The sequence below is a fragment of the Balaenoptera ricei genome, chromosome 4 (genome assembly GCF_028023285.1).
Source record: "Balaenoptera ricei isolate mBalRic1 chromosome 4, mBalRic1.hap2, whole genome shotgun sequence".
NCBI classification, from domain to species: Eukaryota; Metazoa; Chordata; class Mammalia; order Artiodactyla; family Balaenopteridae; genus Balaenoptera; species Balaenoptera ricei.
Window position 1 is genome coordinate 150659814 of NC_082642.1, and position 17358 is coordinate 150677171.

General features: G+C 38.2%; 2 protein-coding genes across 5 annotated transcripts in view; both read left to right on the forward strand.

Moving 5' to 3' along the window:
- Positions 1 to 13215, forward strand: part of SLC5A3 (solute carrier family 5 member 3) — a 34479-nt gene extending 21264 nt beyond the window's left edge. For all 3 annotated transcript variants that reach the window (XM_059921489.1, XM_059921484.1, XM_059921488.1), the window contains one exon: positions 1599 to 13215. In XM_059921489.1, the coding sequence (XP_059777472.1) occupies positions 1938 to 4094 (2157 nt within the window). In that variant the 5' untranslated portion in view covers positions 1599 to 1937 and the 3' untranslated portion in view covers positions 4095 to 13215. The remainder of the gene's footprint in view (positions 1 to 1598) is intronic.
- Positions 1 to 17358, forward strand: part of MRPS6 (mitochondrial ribosomal protein S6) — a 148611-nt gene that overhangs the window by 104588 nt on the left and 26665 nt on the right. The window lies entirely within an intron of this gene.

The window sequence follows — 17358 nt, forward strand, 5'->3', positions numbered from 1 at the left end:
GAGGAAAGATTTTAGTTTTTTTTAGTGTAATTGTTGTAGTGCTTTATGCTTAAAAAGGCATAAAGATGGGTTTAAGACATTTCTACGTGGCAGCATTATTAATTAGACCTAATAACCTAATTCGGTAGCGTGTTTATCTTTAAGCATTATTTCCAGCTCTTTTCCTTACCAGTAAGAGGTGTGTGGTTAAGTGTTTAGTACTGTGGTCTATTTGGAAAAGAGGTGGCTTTTAGTATCATTTATAGGACTTAATAATTTTTAAAGGAAAATATCTAGATTCATCAAAAAGCATCTGCTTTGTCAAACATAAAAAAACATTTCACTCTGAGGTTGCCTTATCTCAAAAGGAGAAATCACTTTAGGAGTTAACATGTGGAAGGCATTAGGTTGAATTACAAAGTGTTTTTCATATTGGTCTTTCAGCTCCAATTATAATAACTTTGAAGATTCAGAATTTGTCTCTTTTTCCAGGAGAAAACCCGTCATATTCATAAACTCAATTTTAGGTAAATTTAAATGTCTGTTTTTCAATGATTTTCTTAATCCAGGACTGAAAAAATCTGATTGACTTATTGAAGATAATTTATTATCTAATGGTTTATAGATGTCTGTTTTGTTTAGGTTTGGAAGATATAATAATAATGACGTTATTTTTCAGTCTTCCAGAAAAATTTTCTCTTTCTTCCTCCTCTCCTTGCTCTGTATACCCTTCAACAAGAAAGCATTTAAAAGGAAAAATTATTCAGCAAAATCAAACCTTGAGTCAGTGCCTTTATCTTCTCAGAGGTTCTCTTGGAAATAATGCCTGATGAAATGGAAGGGAAGGAAATTACTTTCTTTAACATTAAACAAATCTTTTTTTCAATGTCTTCCTTCTAGCTAGCAGAGTAAAATTTTAGGGTTGTTTATAAGTTGTATGTTCCTAGTTTTTTTGTGTGGAACATCTTGTTTCCCCTTAGGGCAGGAGTCATGTCACAATTTCTAGGGTAATATATGATGACTAGCACAGATGTACATTTGTAGTAGGAATCTAGGAAAATTTTGTAACAGTAGTCTGCACAGACTAAGCAGGACTTGGTATTGTGTTTGGGGGTAGATGATAACACTTAGTAAATACCTGTTCTGTCCAGGACCCTAACTGGCTATAAAATACATTACTCTTAGGATTCACAGTATTTGAAGATTCATTTTGGTGCCCTTATTTATTATGAATAATTAGTGTTATCCCTCCCCCGCCCCCAAGGTGCTTTAAGACCTTGGTGCCTTTCCAATCTGAGACTACCACACTAAGACAAGAAAGGGCAGTGTCATGGTGGGCAGTTCTTAGTTGCCAGAGAAGTTAAGCCACTTAGTTAGGAGGTCGATGAATTTTTGTTCTTAGTTCAAAATGATAACTATTCTCCCTGACTTTAAATATCAGATGTGATAGTATGGATCACTCTCTCCTGTGGAACTAAAGTACATATATTTTAAAAGTTTTTTTTTTTTTCTTTTTATAATGTCTTGTTGCGCCGTTTTGCTAGACTGAAAGTTTCCTCATCGCTTGGTGAGCCCCTCCTCTAATTCAATCTTTGTCTTTTGTCTTTGCTGCCTTGCAGGGTTGGTACAGTAGGCTTCACTAGACTTAGCTGCAACTCAGAATTTCTCCTCCAGCACCTGAGTAAATGCTGATGGTCTTGTGGAGAGTGGATTAAGAGTACGAGCTAAGTTCTCAATCCCAATTAAGAAGCGGAGGAAAATTTAAACTGTCTCCTTCAAAGTTTATCACAACCGCCACCATCAAGACAGCAAACCAAAGGACAAAGACTTTGACCTGCTGTGTTGCTCTGTGTAGTCCAGTTCACGTATGGTTTACAGACTTGGCTGGGGTTACTAATGAGTAAATAAAAAGTTGGACACTTCTGTCACTGGACACTTTTATTCACAAAGTTACCAAAATGAGGGCTGTACTGGAGACAGCAGACATTGCCATAGTGGCCCTGTATTTTATCCTGGTCATGTGCATTGGTTTTTTTGCCATGTGGAAATCTAATAGAAGCACTGTAAGTGGATACTTCCTGGCGGGGCGCTCTATGACCTGGGTAGCAATTGGTGCCTCTCTGTTTGTGAGCAATATTGGGAGTGAGCACTTCATTGGGCTGGCAGGATCTGGAGCTGCAAGTGGATTTGCAGTGGGCGCATGGGAATTCAATGCCTTACTGCTTTTGCAACTTCTGGGATGGGTTTTCATCCCGATTTACATCCGGTCAGGGGTATACACCATGCCTGAATACTTGTCCAAGCGATTTGGTGGCCATAGGATTCAGGTCTATTTTGCAGCGTTGTCTCTGATTCTCTATATCTTCACCAAGCTCTCAGTGGATCTGTATTCGGGTGCCCTCTTTATCCAGGAGTCTTTGGGTTGGAACCTTTATGTGTCTGTCATCCTACTCATTGGCATGACTGCTTTGCTGACTGTCACCGGAGGCCTTGTTGCGGTGATCTACACAGACACTCTGCAGGCTCTGCTCATGATCGTTGGGGCACTCACACTTATGATTATTAGCATGATGGAGATTGGCGGGTTTGAGGAAGTTAAGAGAAGGTACATGTTGGCCTCACCCAATGTCACTTCCATCTTGTTGACATACAACCTTTCCAACACAAGTTCTTGTAATGTCCACCCTAAGAAAGATGCACTGAAAATGTTGCGGAATCCAACAGATGAAGACGTTCCTTGGCCTGGATTCATTCTTGGGCAGACCCCAGCTTCGGTGTGGTACTGGTGTGCTGACCAAGTCATCGTGCAGAGGGTCCTAGCGGCTAAAAACATTGCTCATGCCAAAGGCTCTACTCTGATGGCTGGCTTCTTGAAGCTTCTGCCAATGTTTATCATAGTTGTCCCAGGAATGATTTCCAGGATACTGTTTGCTGATGATATAGCTTGCATCAACCCAGAGCACTGCATGCAAGTGTGTGGAAGCAGAGCTGGGTGCTCTAACATTGCTTACCCACGCCTGGTGATGAAGCTGGTTCCTGTGGGCCTCCGGGGCTTAATGATGGCAGTGATGATTGCAGCTCTGATGAGTGACTTGGACTCTATCTTTAACAGTGCCAGTACCATATTCACCCTCGATGTGTACAAACTCATCCGCAAGAGTGCAAGCTCCCGGGAACTAATGATTGTGGGGAGGATATTTGTGGCTTTTATGGTAGTGATCAGCATTGCATGGGTGCCCATCATCGTGGAGATGCAAGGAGGCCAGATGTACCTTTACATTCAGGAGGTGGCAGATTACCTGACGCCCCCAGTTGCAGCCCTGTTCCTTCTGGCGATTTTCTGGAAGCGTTGCAATGAACAAGGGGCTTTCTATGGTGGAATGGCTGGCTTTGTTCTTGGAGCAGTCCGTTTGACACTGGCCTTTGCCTACCGTGCCCCAGAATGTGACCAACCTGATAACAGGCCAGGCTTCATCAAAGACATCCATTATATGTACGTGGCCACAGCGTTGTTTTGGGTCACAGGACTCATTACTGTAATTGTTAGCCTTCTCACGCCACCTCCTACGAAGGAACAGATTCGTACCACCACCTTTTGGTCTAAGAAGAGCCTGGTGGTAAAGGAGAGCTGCTCCCCAAAAGAAGAACCATACAAAATGCAAGAGAAGAGCATCCTGAGATGCAGTGAGAATAGTGAGGCTGTCAACCACGTCATTCCCAATGGGAAATCTGAAGATAGCATTAAGGGCCTGCAGCCTGAAGATGTTAATCTGTTGGTGACCTGCAGAGAGGAGGGCAACCCAGTGGCTTCTTTAGGTCATTCAGAGGCAGAAACACCTGTAGATGCTTATTCCAATGGGCAAGCAGCTCTCATGGGTGAGAAAGAGAGAAAGAAAGAAACAGAGGATGGAGGCCGGTACTGGAAGTTCATAGATTGGTTCTGTGGCTTTAAAAGTAAGAGCCTCAGCAAGAGGAGTCTCAGAGACCTGATGGAGGAGGAGGCTGTTTGTTTACAAATGTTGGAAGAAACTCCACAAGTTAAACTAATACTGAATATTGGACTTTTTGCTGTGTGTTCACTTGGAATTTTCATGTTTGTTTATTTCTCCTTATGAACTTTTAAGGATATGATGAGACACTAACTTAAGAAAATACTGGTCTTTGAAAAAAAACAAAAAAACAAAAAACAAAACACCTATGTAACTGTTGCATCTCTCAGGCATTGTTTACGCTGTAGGTTTTAGCCAAATTTTACTTAGCAGAAAAATCATCTATTTGCAAGACTTTATTTTCCCAGAGATGGATGAAAGTAAAATTTCAATCTAAATGAAGTAAAACTTGTTTAACAGACTGAATTGTGCAAATGTGGTTTAAAATTTTCCATACCAAAGTAAGGAGAGACCAATTATTCTCATAGAGCACTTAGAGCAGAATATATGCTAAGATATCACGAATAAGATAGACTGTCTGCACTGCCAAATCTTGGTAGGCCTTCTTACACTGAAGTAGAAGACTTGCTCATTTTAAAGTTTTTTCTCTCTCTGTAATCCCTACTTCCGTTTTAAAAAACTGAATTTGTAGACATTGTATAATCAATTATGTACTGAAAATCTAACATGTGCTTGTTTCAGGGCAAGTTCGTTTGCCAGGTTTGTTTTGTTAGCATGAGCCTATGGATTCTGAATGCTGAAAGAAAGGACGAAGAATGTTTTCCTGTAGCTATTCTTGTACCACCAGTATATGGAATGTTGGGAAAAAGTTTGTTCCAGTTGTTTTTTTCTTTTTTTCCTACTTTGAAGTTTAAGTGAACCATACTCAAATGACCACCAAGTCTGTCTTTATAAAGTTGTATGTCATGATTGTATTGTAAATGATTATGGGGGAGAAAATGAAGTAAACATTGCTGATGATCCCCAGATTTACTGACCAAATTAAGATCATTTATATAGTTTGGAAATTAGCATCTCCTAAGCAGCATTTGATTGACTAAGCTGAACAGGTGATAGTCTAATACTAAATATCGGACTTTTTGCCATGTGTTCACTTGGAATTTTCATGTTCTCATACTTCATTAATTCTCTAGCTTTGTTCTTGTCATTTGGTAACATTCTTTATTAGCCAGGTACCTTCCCAAGTGGATCCATTTGGAAGATAATGTCCGGAAATTTGAAGAAGAATTAACTCTGCCTTTGTGCTGGGTCGCCCTACTTGATTAGATCATGAGATATTGCAGTTGAGTTTTTAGAGTGAAAATTTAATTCTCAGATCATATTGTATCCTTGATAAGTCTTTTTTCCCCGATTTACTTTTTTTTCAAAAGACTTACCATGTGTACACAGCCTCTACATTTTTGCTTAAAAAGTTAACAGTGACTTAGAGTGTGATGATATTTCGATGCAAACTGACCATCAGTAACAGAAAACTCAAGAGTGCACGCTTTGCCATTGGTGGATTGTCAGTATAGTTTTTCTGTAGAATGGATAGCATGTTCAAGAGGTGCCATGAACAAGAACTTCTACCGGTTTAGTAGTGTGTCTTGTAGAGGAGATTACAGGACTTGCGTTAATTGTAGGACCCTCTATCTTGACATGGCTTCGTACCCAGTTACAGCCTTCCTGGAAGAGAATCCATTTTTCACAGGCTGATTCCCTTCATGAGGACAGGGTACGAAAGACGTTTGAGAAAAGCTCTACAGATTAGGTAGTTCTTTGTGTGTCCTGTCCTTTTTCCTCCATGACAGATGAAGGAAACTAATTGTGTATCTACTTTGACTTTTCTGTAATCTCTGATATTTTTTAAATTGCATGATTTTATTAACCTTTATTCTTCAGGGGAAAATTATTACTTTTTTAGATATTTTTGTAGATTTTGAATCAAAACTCAGTCCTAATGACTTTAAATTTTTTTGTATTTATAAACTAGTTTCATTATGATGGATTTGATTAGTTCAAAGTTGATTTTAGAAATTATCAGGTAGCATAATGTCTTCCCATCTCCAGGGGGCTTTCTGAAGGACTGAGTCTGTAGGTGAAAAAATAATTCATGTACGAATAGTATGGTTTCTGAGAGCTTATTAGAGTGCCTTGTGGAATTTTGTTCTCAATTTCATTCTTAAGGTTTATAAGCTGGGGGCCAAATAAAAATAAGGACCATCCTTTTCTTGTGTGGAGGCTGAGGCTGTGACATGTCCAAGGTTACAAAGTCTGTTGGGAAGAACAGAAAACCAGGTGTCCAAATCTGGATTCATGGTTTGTCCTCTTCTTTTCTCAAAGGAACTGTTCTTCCTTTGAGACAGCTTTTTGATATTGGGGGAAATAACAGGATCTTAGATTTTTCAAATTGACATTAAGTTGTAGGAATTAAAATTTTTCTTTGACTCTGAACACCTTGCTGTGTAACTCAGCAGTGAGGATTGACATATTGGCTGAGCAGCCTTCTTACCCCTTCTATTAAAAGCATCAATGAATAGGTGGTATTTAAGTGGATTTTTCCCCCCTTTATTTAATGTTGACTCCTAATAGTTTGGGATATTAGCATCCCCCTACCTTCTCTCTGCTGTTGTCTTAGTAGGATACATAAAATACATCATCTTGTGTCTATTCATGTGTATATAGCAGTAGGTCAAGTTTAGAGTACTAATGTTTGTAAATAAGGAATGATTATTAGCATATCCATTAGGATTGTTTATTCTTGCCAGTATAAACATTTTATTTAGACTGAAGTCCCTGAAGCTTGCCCTTCTTATTGCTTCCCAGTAATAGATAATGTGCTTGAATAAGTATGTGAATTCCTGATTGCAACTTCATTTCAGGGGACCGTTCTTCAGTCTGCATTTCATTAGAATGATTGTTCATGGAATGATACGTGGTCTGTCTTAAAGCTAGCAAAATAGTCATACTTTACACTAACTAAATGGGTCCTAAATGATGACATTGATACCTAGACATTAACATGTATATGTTTTCATATTGGCTCAAGCTGAAGTTCAGAATTGGCTAAGAGTGATTGACTACAATAGTTAGCTGCGAGTCAAAATGAAGCGAGGACACTGGTGTTCAAAGGTGGAGAAAAATATTGTCTTATCTGCTGTTAATGGTATCCCCAGTTCTTAGATTTTTGTCCTCTCAGGCAATCTTAGTCTCCAGATCTGATGAGAAGAGCTTATTACCCTGACATGCAGAATGATTATTGGTTCCTTTGTGGGACCTCTAATTTCCCTGTTCATCTAAGAATATTTTGTCCTCCTACCCAAGACAGTAAACGGCTTTTGAAACAGCTGAGCCAGTCTTTTTCCCCAGCCTTTCTTTCCTGGTGAGGTTATCACTCTTATCTTTTGGTTAGAGAAGCATCAAGCAGTAGCAATGGTGCTGTGTCCTTTGGCCTAAATCCAGCAGATCTGATCTCCCAAGGCTTCTTTTTCACTTGGCTCAAAGGATCCATTGTCTTTTTGCACAAAGAGGCTGGCCTGGGTCACAAAGCCCTAGCTCTTGGGGATGGCAAGTCAAGTAATTAGTGGGGGCCCATCACTCCATGAAACTTCACATTTTAAGAATTGAGTGGGAAGGTTGTTACTCAGTTCTCCAACCTGAGGCTAAGTGGGGGCTTGAAAGTTTTGTCCAGGGTGATTAGAACCTTTAAGTCTCTACATTTCTCAGTCCATTGCTGTCTTCCCTATATTGGGTGTGTGGATCTTTCCCCTCTCTCTTTAGATATCATTTAATGTAGCGTATGGGTTATTCTCATTCTTTACCACACTATAGAGCTGCTATATTATTAACTATTAAAAGGTTAGACCCATCAATGTTCCCACTTGGCAGTATTCGGCTTACTTGCTTTTCTTATACTTTACGCCCATGTGTCATTTTCATCTGAGGTATGATGGCTGAAAATGACCACATGGGTATCTAGTAGTGACACCTCAGCATTTCCTGAGTTTGGGTTGAGAGATGTATAAAGACCATTGTTGAATTACATGAGTACGGAGACTTGCCAGGACAAAATTTTCTTAAGAAGTCAGAAACACTATTAAGTGAGATGCTGAGAAGTACCTGGGTGATGCAGACTTAACAGAAGACAAAATTAGCTTAAAATGTGTTAGATGTAGAATCATATTCATTGAACCCTAGAACTTGAGGCATCTTTGCTATCAGCTAGTTTAAACCCCTCCGCATATAGATTAGGGTACAGTGAATAAGATCAAGCTTGTTAAACCCTGGTTTGATGTTGAATATCGTAAAGCATGAGTTTATTAACATATTTGAGGTTAAAATGACTGATATTTCATAATGATACTTTAGTAGAAAAAAATGGTTTTAGGCTTCAGTATTCATAAGATTTATCATTAGCCAGGTGTTAAATTGTTCAAGTCATTTTAATGTTGACATTAGCCTGAGCAGACTTTACAAATGGGATATATTCCTATTTGTGTGTATGCCTACCTACCATTCAGAGAGACTGGTTTCCCCCTTTATTTGTCTTCCCTCACATTGCTTTAATTATTCACCTATTCTTTCAACACTTAACAGATTCCTATTTTGATCTTTTGTCAGCTTAATTCACTTTCTTTCAGGCTTATTGTCATGGTGTGCAGAAGTGCTGCTTTGCCCCATAGTTGAAGGTCTGGATCCAAATAGTGATTCACTAAATATAGTTGTGTTTAAATATACTAAATTTCTATTAGCTTAAACTGTTCTCAAGAATTATTTTCTTAGACTTTGTGTTCACTAATAATAAAAGCCCTTAATAATTCATCAGTATTTTATTCTCGAAACTCATTTTTCAAAAATTAGGAGGCAAGAATAGTTAAATTCACACCAGTCCCTTTGAAATGATGGTATCACAATGTAGAGAGGAATGGAGTTTGTTTTGATGCCGAAAAGCCTTGTTCTTGCAGTAATTAAAGGTAAAAAGTTGGAACTAGTCAGTTGGCATATAGAGAAACCCTTTTGTACTAGTTAGGTATGAAGCTGGATTACATAAGAAGTAATCTTTTGATCACTACGTTTGGTTTTCTTGGTTGACTTAACTCAGGGCTGCAAACCCCTTTTCCTCCATTAAGCTAACTTCTCTTAATTTGGTATGCTTTTTGTCAAACTCTCACCTCTGTTGGAAGAGTAGATACTCAACTACTTTGACTCCAGAACAGAATTTAGCTAAGGTTCAAAATAATTGATGGGCTTTGCCAGCACTGAGTCCCACGCCATTATTCACGTTGTCATATAAATGTTTTTATTTAAACTTCTCTCTCCAGTGCTGGGAATAAGGCTTTAAACTACTGATTCACCTTTAAAGGAATGTTAAGAGAATTGATATAATTAATGTTTGTTTCCATCTCAAATCCTTTATAAAAGATAGGATTTAGCTTATTGTTTTGGGTTAAGCACCCCATTTATCTGGTAACTAACAGGCTTAACCATTGGCATATAGTCTTTTACTCAGAAGTAAACAAAAAAGGTTTGATGTATCTGTATCATTACTCATCTCATGCACTTTACTTTTTCGGGGAGGACCATAATCTGAGACTTGACTTAAACCAATAACCTTAATTTATGTAAGACTTTTAAAAGTTTGGTTTGGTTACCTGGATATATAGCGTGTTTGAAGAGAGGGATGCTAGAATAAGTCAAGACAAAGCACAGTGGTCTCAGATTCTTGTTAGTATAGGAGCAGTGCTTTGCTCTCCTCAGAGAAGCACTGTATTATAATTGTTGCCCAGGATAACGGAGCCCCCCACCCCAGTTCAAGACAGTTTACAGTGAGTGAACTCTGTCATTGAGGGAAATACATTTTCCAGTGATTTCGGCAACAGCACAAGTTGACAGTAGATAACCACACCTTTGTTGGAGACTTATGTTGGAAATTCACCTTGTACCCTAGTGCTGCTGGATAAAGGAGTGTTTACTTTTTTTTATTGCCTCTGGACAAACTACTCTGGATAATTTTCCAATATATCAGTGTAGCCTATACCTCTATAAGTGGAATGTTCCTTAATAACTCACTTTTTTGTTATACTAGTTGGAAACTGAAATTAAGCTCATTGCTATCTATGTTATTGAAACCCCCAATTGGCAAAGGCCATTCTGTAGGGTATTCCATAATATAATCATCTTCTGAAATTTATGTTTTGATTAGTGCCTTCTGGTTGCCAATATTGAATCTGCTAGTTCACACCTTTCCCTTTCTTGATAGATAACTCTTATTTGTTACAATTCCTCTTTTTAAATATTGTTATAGCTAGTGAAGGAAATACATTTATATTTACATACTTTATATGCAGTCTCTGTTTAAGTTCAAGGAACCAGGTAAGTCTGGTTTGTGTTGCAGCTTAAATGTTATTTATTCATCTGTATTTGTTTCTTTTATATCCTTAATTAAAAATTTAAGGTTACTTATTCTGTGAGTGTATTTTAACTTTATCATTTTCCAGTGTAGGTTGGATAGGCATATCTGAGAACATATATGTGACAACAGTTTCACATTCCATGATAAGGAAAACGCTGAAAGTAAGTGTCCATAGAAAGCACAAAACCATGTTCCCTCATATTTGTAACTCCACATGTAGAAAGCACAAGACTAACAGTATTCTCATTATCCCACAAGTGCCAGGCATAAAAAGCCCACCATGGGTTTGTCTCGAGTTGTCAGGATGAGGACCGCAGTACTGAAAGCCCTAGACAGTGAGGTACCTAAGATAGGGGTCCTAAATCATAAGGGATTCAGCGTTCTAATCTGAGTACGTTTGTACTGCTTTGGTGGAGGAGAGAATACCAATGTCAAGAATACTGCAGTTGTATTGGGGGGTTACTAGCTAAAATGGGGTCTGTGGGCTCTTTCCTGCAATCTGGAATTTGAGAAACAGGGACAGACTTCTAGGTTTTTGGTGGGTGGAACATTTTGACAGACTTCTGCTTTAAGCTGTAGAGCCATTGGATTTTTTTTTTTTTAATCATAAATCTTTAGGAAATTTTACCTCCTGTCAATAGTACCCTGAAAACATGGAGAAATCTCACATTTTAATAGGGCAAATACTAATCTTTAATCTTTGTGTAAATTTAATCTAAACTTAATGAAGTTATTTTTTCATATGCTTCACTGCACTTCATTTTAATAGAGTAGAATTTGATCCAAGTGTTACGAGCATCAAACTAACTGAGACAGATCTGCCAAATGAACTACTTTGCTTTTCACAATGGTTGTAAGAGTCTAAAGGATTCTTTTGCCTGTCTCATTACCCGCTTCAAGACTAGATTAGATGAAATCTGTGAATATGCATGCAAAAGAAGAAAATAATGTGTTTTCTTGAACTCGACATTATCCTTATTTTACTCGTCACTTTCTTCACCTGAATAGTCCCTGTTTGTAAACAATGAATAAATACATCTGTGTCTTGGATTTTGCCTGTATGTCAAAAGATGGAAGGACTCTAAGGATGGAGAGAAGTGACTATCTTTGTTCCCACTCTCCTCTATTTTGTATGTTTATCTTCTTAGAGATAATCAACTTTAATAATATATGGAATGAAGATTAAAGCTGGTATAGACTAATGGAACATGTTTTAGAAGAATTAACCTGAGCACTTTGAGGGAGAGACTTACCCCCTCTAGCTAAAAGTCGCCAGGTTGTGGACCTACAGCATTTTTTAAGAATGTAAAACCTCAGGCTTCGGTGGGGTTACTGGAGAGGAGTACCAGAAATGCAGGAGAAAGGAGAGGTTTGAGGAACATCTTTGGCTTAACAATATGTGATAAGGCAAAGCAGTAATAACCTGTTAGTCCTGTGTAGAATGTGTTCTGTACCTTTAAATTTTGTTTTAAAATTTAAAATAGTTTTTAAGAACTTAAAGGATGCTTTTGAAGATTCCTTTGGCAGAATATCTTTCATCTGTAATTCCATGGAAAATTGCTTTAATTAGTCTAGGTGAAAGTAGTCCTAGCGGTGTAAATATGTATAAATAGAATTTTCTAATTTCACTGTGAGATCTCTGACTTTTGAGTGGCAAACAGATCAACAAGTCTTTTGCTCATGGACTTTTCTGTGGGGTTGTTAAAATGCAAAAGCTTTATTTTTTAAATAATGACATATTACATTAGTGTCAGATGATGGTATGGAATCTGTTGCCCTGCTTTCCCCCACCAGTATTGCTTCAGTTTATAGATTGCCAACAGAGTTCCAAAATAAAGCGAGGATTTACCCATTCTTTGCTTGGACATCCCATTTTCTGTTGCCTGGACCTATGTTGGCAATCACATATGAACTATGTTAGGCTTCTCAGTGCTTCTTCTTCTCCTTTTTTTTTTGATAAGGTGGATATCAAAAATAGTTGCTGTGCAAAAGTTAGTAGTCTTCTTCAAGAAGAAAACCAATTCCTTTTCTAATATCCTGTGAAATTGCTTCATTCATTCCTTTATTTTTAAGCCAAATGTCAGCAGAGTACTGCTGCTTTTATCTAGTAATTTTGATATGTAAGTATTAATGCATTTTTAAAAGATGTCTACATTGAAAAATGTTTTTCCCAGTGTCCTGCCTCTTAAGCTTTGTTCAGATGTTCTGTGAGAGACCAGTCTGTGCACTGGGGTTGTGTATTGTATACATGGATTGTTTTGTCAGTTATGCATTGTAGACCAAATGTGATTTTAAATGAAGTTGTTGGGTTATTGGTGAGTTTTTTGAATTGTAAACTGATTTCCAGGGTACCTTCATTGTCCACAGCATTTTTTTTTTTTGTAAGGTTTGACTGATCAGGTCCATCTCACTGTACAATGTTTTAGTTGCAAGCAGAAAGTAGAATTTGGTATAAACCAGGTTACTTCCATATTGAAAGGAATACAATTAAAATTGTAGATTTAGGATTGTTAACCATACATGACAATTCTAACTTGACTTATTCTAACCTATTGTATACAATCTCATTTTTTAAATTGTAGACATGTATGATCTTGGTTTAATGTGTTTTTAAAAGTGTTACTGTTTAAAAATGAAAAAAATGAAGCAAATCTGCTAAAGAGCTGTCAGTTTTCATTACTGACTCTGTAAAATACACTGTTCTTTGTGTACTATGTGTTATTTTGCCAGCTGCTGCATTAGCCTTTAAAAGTATTTGGAAATTTAAGATGAACTACATTTCTTGCAAAGTATATTCCTTTCTGTGGTATTTTGTCCTGTAACTGAAGTATAGTAATTATTTTATGGAAATGTTAGCACTTCTGTACCAACTTTGAATAAAATGAAAAATTTACACTTCTGTGACTAAGTATTTTCAATATGAACACATGTCTACCCTCAAAAGGTTGTATCTCAGTTCCTTTTCTCTTGGCTCATGAAGAGTTCCAGTGGGTTTCCCCCACCAATTATTGCCATTCTTTACCTTGGTAAACATGGACTTGCAAATACTGACTGAGAATTGAGTTGTATATGAAACATTGAATAAATAAAAATATTCTTAGTGTTTTCATTCCTAATTTTGAAATAATTCCAAATTATAGGAAAGTTGCAAGAATAGTTTGAAGAACTCAGGAATCATTTTCATCCAGATTCATAGTAGTTAACATTTTGCCACAGTTTCTTTGTCATTCTCTCATTAGACACTTTCCTGAACCGTTTGAAAACATAAGTTGCAGACATCATTCCCCTTTACCTTCTAAGTACTTAGGGATATATTTCTTAAGACAAGGATAAATAATCACAATATAATGATCAAAATCTGGAAAGTAACTGGTACGATATTTTAATCTAAGGTCTTTATTCAAATGTTGCTGTTTCAATAATGTTCTTTTATAGCAACTTTTTTTTTTTAAGTTTGGAAACCAGTTCATTGCATTTAGCTCTTATGTCTATCTCCTTTAGTCTGAAATAGTTCCTCAGCTGTTCTTTTTGTCTTTTGTGGTATTGATATTTTTGAAGTTTAGAGGCCAGTCATTTTGTGAATGCCACCCCTATTTAGGGTTGTTTCCTCATGATTTGATTCACACTATGCATTTTTGGCAGGACTACAGCGTAAGCAATAATATGTCCTCAAAGCCTCACACTGAGAGGCATGTGTTGTGTTGTCTCATTATTGTTGACATTAACTTTGATACTTGATTGAGGTGGTACCTATCAGGTCTCTCCACTGTCTAGTTAATGTTTTCCCCTTTGGTAATAAGTAAATTGTGGGGAGATAGAGTTTATGTAAATAACTTATTCCTCATCAAGCTTGAATCCCTAGTTTTAGCATCCATTGATAATTCTTCTTTTAAAAAATAAATTTATTTATTTTATTTATTTTTGCCTGTGTTGGGTCTTCGTTGCTGTGCGTGGGCTTTCTCTAGTTGTTGTGAGCAGGGGCTACTCTTTGTTGAGGTGCTCAGGCTTCTCATTGCGGTGGCTTCTCTTGTTGTGGAGCATGGGCTCTAGGCGCGTGGGCTTCAGTAGTTGTGGCTCGCGGGCTCTACAGCACAGGCTCAGTAGTTGTGGCGCATGGGCTTAGTTGCTCTGTGGCATGTGGGATCTTCCCAGACCAGGGCTCGAACTTGTCCCCCCTGCATTGGCAGGAGGATTCTTAACCACTGTGCCACCAGGGAAGCCCCATTGATAATTCTTGCCTGAGTAAGTTATTACTGTGGTGGTGTGAAACAGTGATTTTTCTAACTTTTTTTTTTTTTTTTTTTTTTACTATACTGAAATCAAGAGTTTCCCCTTTTCCCCATTTATTTATCAGTTTGAACTCATGTATTATTTAGTGGGTTATAATTCATTACTGTCATTATTTTGATCAGATGTTTTCCAGATTTAGCTAGCAGGTCTCCCTTCAGGCTAGTTTGTGTCCTGTGGCACATTCCATCGTTTTTTTGAGTACTTCCTTATTTTCCAGCACAACAAAGTGTTCCGGGCTCATCTTGTACTTTCCCTGACCCATTCAGGATCAGGCATTTAGTAGGGTATGGTATTTAGAAACTAAGGTCTGGGTGAGCTCATTCTTACAGAGGTAAACGTGGTCAGTGTACAGAACTAGGAAGTTCACGTACACATCTACTGATGCCTCCAGTTGTAAACCAGCACCAGCGGTTTCTTTTTATCCTCCCCTTTCTATGTTTGTATCTCCCTTCTCCAACAGCAAGAAAGCTGGTAATACTGACACATTTACTTATTTTTTTTCAATTTTACAGTGCCTTAGAATTAAAGTTTTTGCATGTCTAAAAGTGTTTTTATTCTACTCATTTGTCTGAAAGTTTGGCTGAATATAGAATTCTGGATTGTGAAGTAGTTTCCTTCAGAAATGTGTAAACATAAGACCATTCTTTTCTGGCTTCTAATCCCTGTGTTTTAAAATTTCATGATCATGTGCCTTGAAGAAAGCTTTTCTTTCACTTGTACTGGCCCTCAGTGGCCTCTTTCAGTTTGTCAACCCCGTGTCCTTCAGTTTGGGGGTAGTTTTTCTCCTCTTTTTGAACCTCTTTTGTTCATGTCTTGGATCTTCTGGACTGGTCCAGTTGGTTTCATACAGTCTTTTAATTCTCATCTTTGTCTTTTTGGTCTTTCTAGAGGTGTATCTAAACTTTATCTTCCAACCCTTCTGTTAAAAAAGAATTTCTTTTAAATTTCTGTCAGGTTTTTAATTTTTAAGAGATCCTTTGTTCCCCAAATCTTTCTTTTTTATAGCCTTGTTCTGTATTTCATGTATGCTGTATTTTCTCATCTTTGAAGATGCTAAAGTTTTCTCCTTCTGCATTGTCTCCTCCAGTTTTTATTTTGTTTGTGTTGGTCTCACATGTTAAAGCCTTTTCACAAATGTGTTCTGATCTTTGGTGGTTTGCTTATGTTTAATGGGGTGGACTAAAAAATGCTCTGAGTGTGTGGGTGGAGTTTGTCGGCCTCATGGTCGGGCCTTCAGGGCCTGGCTGTTGGTTGGATGGCTCCTGCAGTCTCTTTAGAACAGGTCAGATTCCCCAAAGAAGGTTCTTTGAAGGATAAAAGGCCTTGGGCCATCATTCTGGAAGCCAGTCGGGAGAAAGAGCACAGGGGTCTTCAGCATGCAATGTGCCTTTTTTTCTTCATTCCTTTTTGGTATAATATCTCCTCTTACAGCTGTGCCTGTGTCCTGCAGTCCGTGTACTTCTCTGTTTTACCCACTCCAGAGAATCAACCTCCAAACATGCAGCTAGGGGTCCAACCAACTTTCATAAACTTTCAACCAACTTTATTTTAGTCCCCCACTCACCTGCATTTTCAGAGGTGTACTCAGTGTTGCCAATTCCCAGATCTTTTGGGGAATTCTGCAGTGTAAATATGGTTGACTCTTGGTTTTCCCCATTGCTGCTTTTCTCCATCTGCTTTCTTTTTTTCTAAAATTGAATTGCTGTTTTCCCCTCCTTTCTCCCTCATTCTTGCAGAGTTGTACGTTAAAAAAAAAAAAAAGCAAACAAAAAAACCACTCCTTTACAGTAGTTCTAGTAGGTTTTCAGGAGGGAGCATAACATGCTTATGTTGAATACTCCAACTTACTGGGAAATCCTCGTATCCACTCTTCACTTAGCATTTGAAGCTTAAAATTTCAGAGCCTGTTGCCAGTTGCTGCCTTATCCTAAAAGAACATGTTGTCAACCAGAAGCACAGTGGGAGTTTAAAAATTCTGCTTATCTTAGGAGTTAGACAACTTTTATATGTGACCTCCAAGTTTGAATGCAGTACTCCAGGGTAGATGCTGCTGATTTTAGACTGGAAGGAGCAATAAACACAACAAAATGAGGGCTATCGTTACTTTGGGTTTTACTCTCCTTCCAATTCTAATTTGAAATTTTATTGTCATGCCCTATGGCAGATTATCTGTAAAATATTATTGTCTCTACATGAAGCTTGCTGACTCAGTTACCAGAAGTTTTCATAGGTTTTTGGAGGCTGAGTTTTGTTATATTCTCTTGTACACTCTAGGAGTCGAATGTCCATTGGTTTTATTAGTCCCAAGAATCTTTAGAAGTTTGGAGGCACCTTTACGTGTCTCCCACTATGTTTTTTTTTTTTTTAATTAATTTATTTTTGCCTGCGTTGGGTCTTCGTTGCTGCACACGGGCTTTTCTCTAGTTGCGTCGAGCGGGGGGCTACTCTTCGTTGCGGTGCGTGGGCTTCTCATTGCGGTGGTTTCTCTTGTTGCAGAGCATGGGCTCTAGGTGCGTGGGCTTCAGCAGCTGTGGCTCATGGGCTCTAGAGCGCAGGCTCAGTAGTTGTGGCTCACGGGCTTAGTTGCTCCGCGGCATGTGGGATCTTCCTGGACCAGGGTTCAGACCCGGGTCCCCTGCATTGGCAGGCGGATTCTTAACCACTGCGCCACCAGGGAAGTCTCTTCCACTATGTCTTTATTTCCACCTTCCACCTGTTTGTTCCTAGTTCCTTGACCATATACATCTC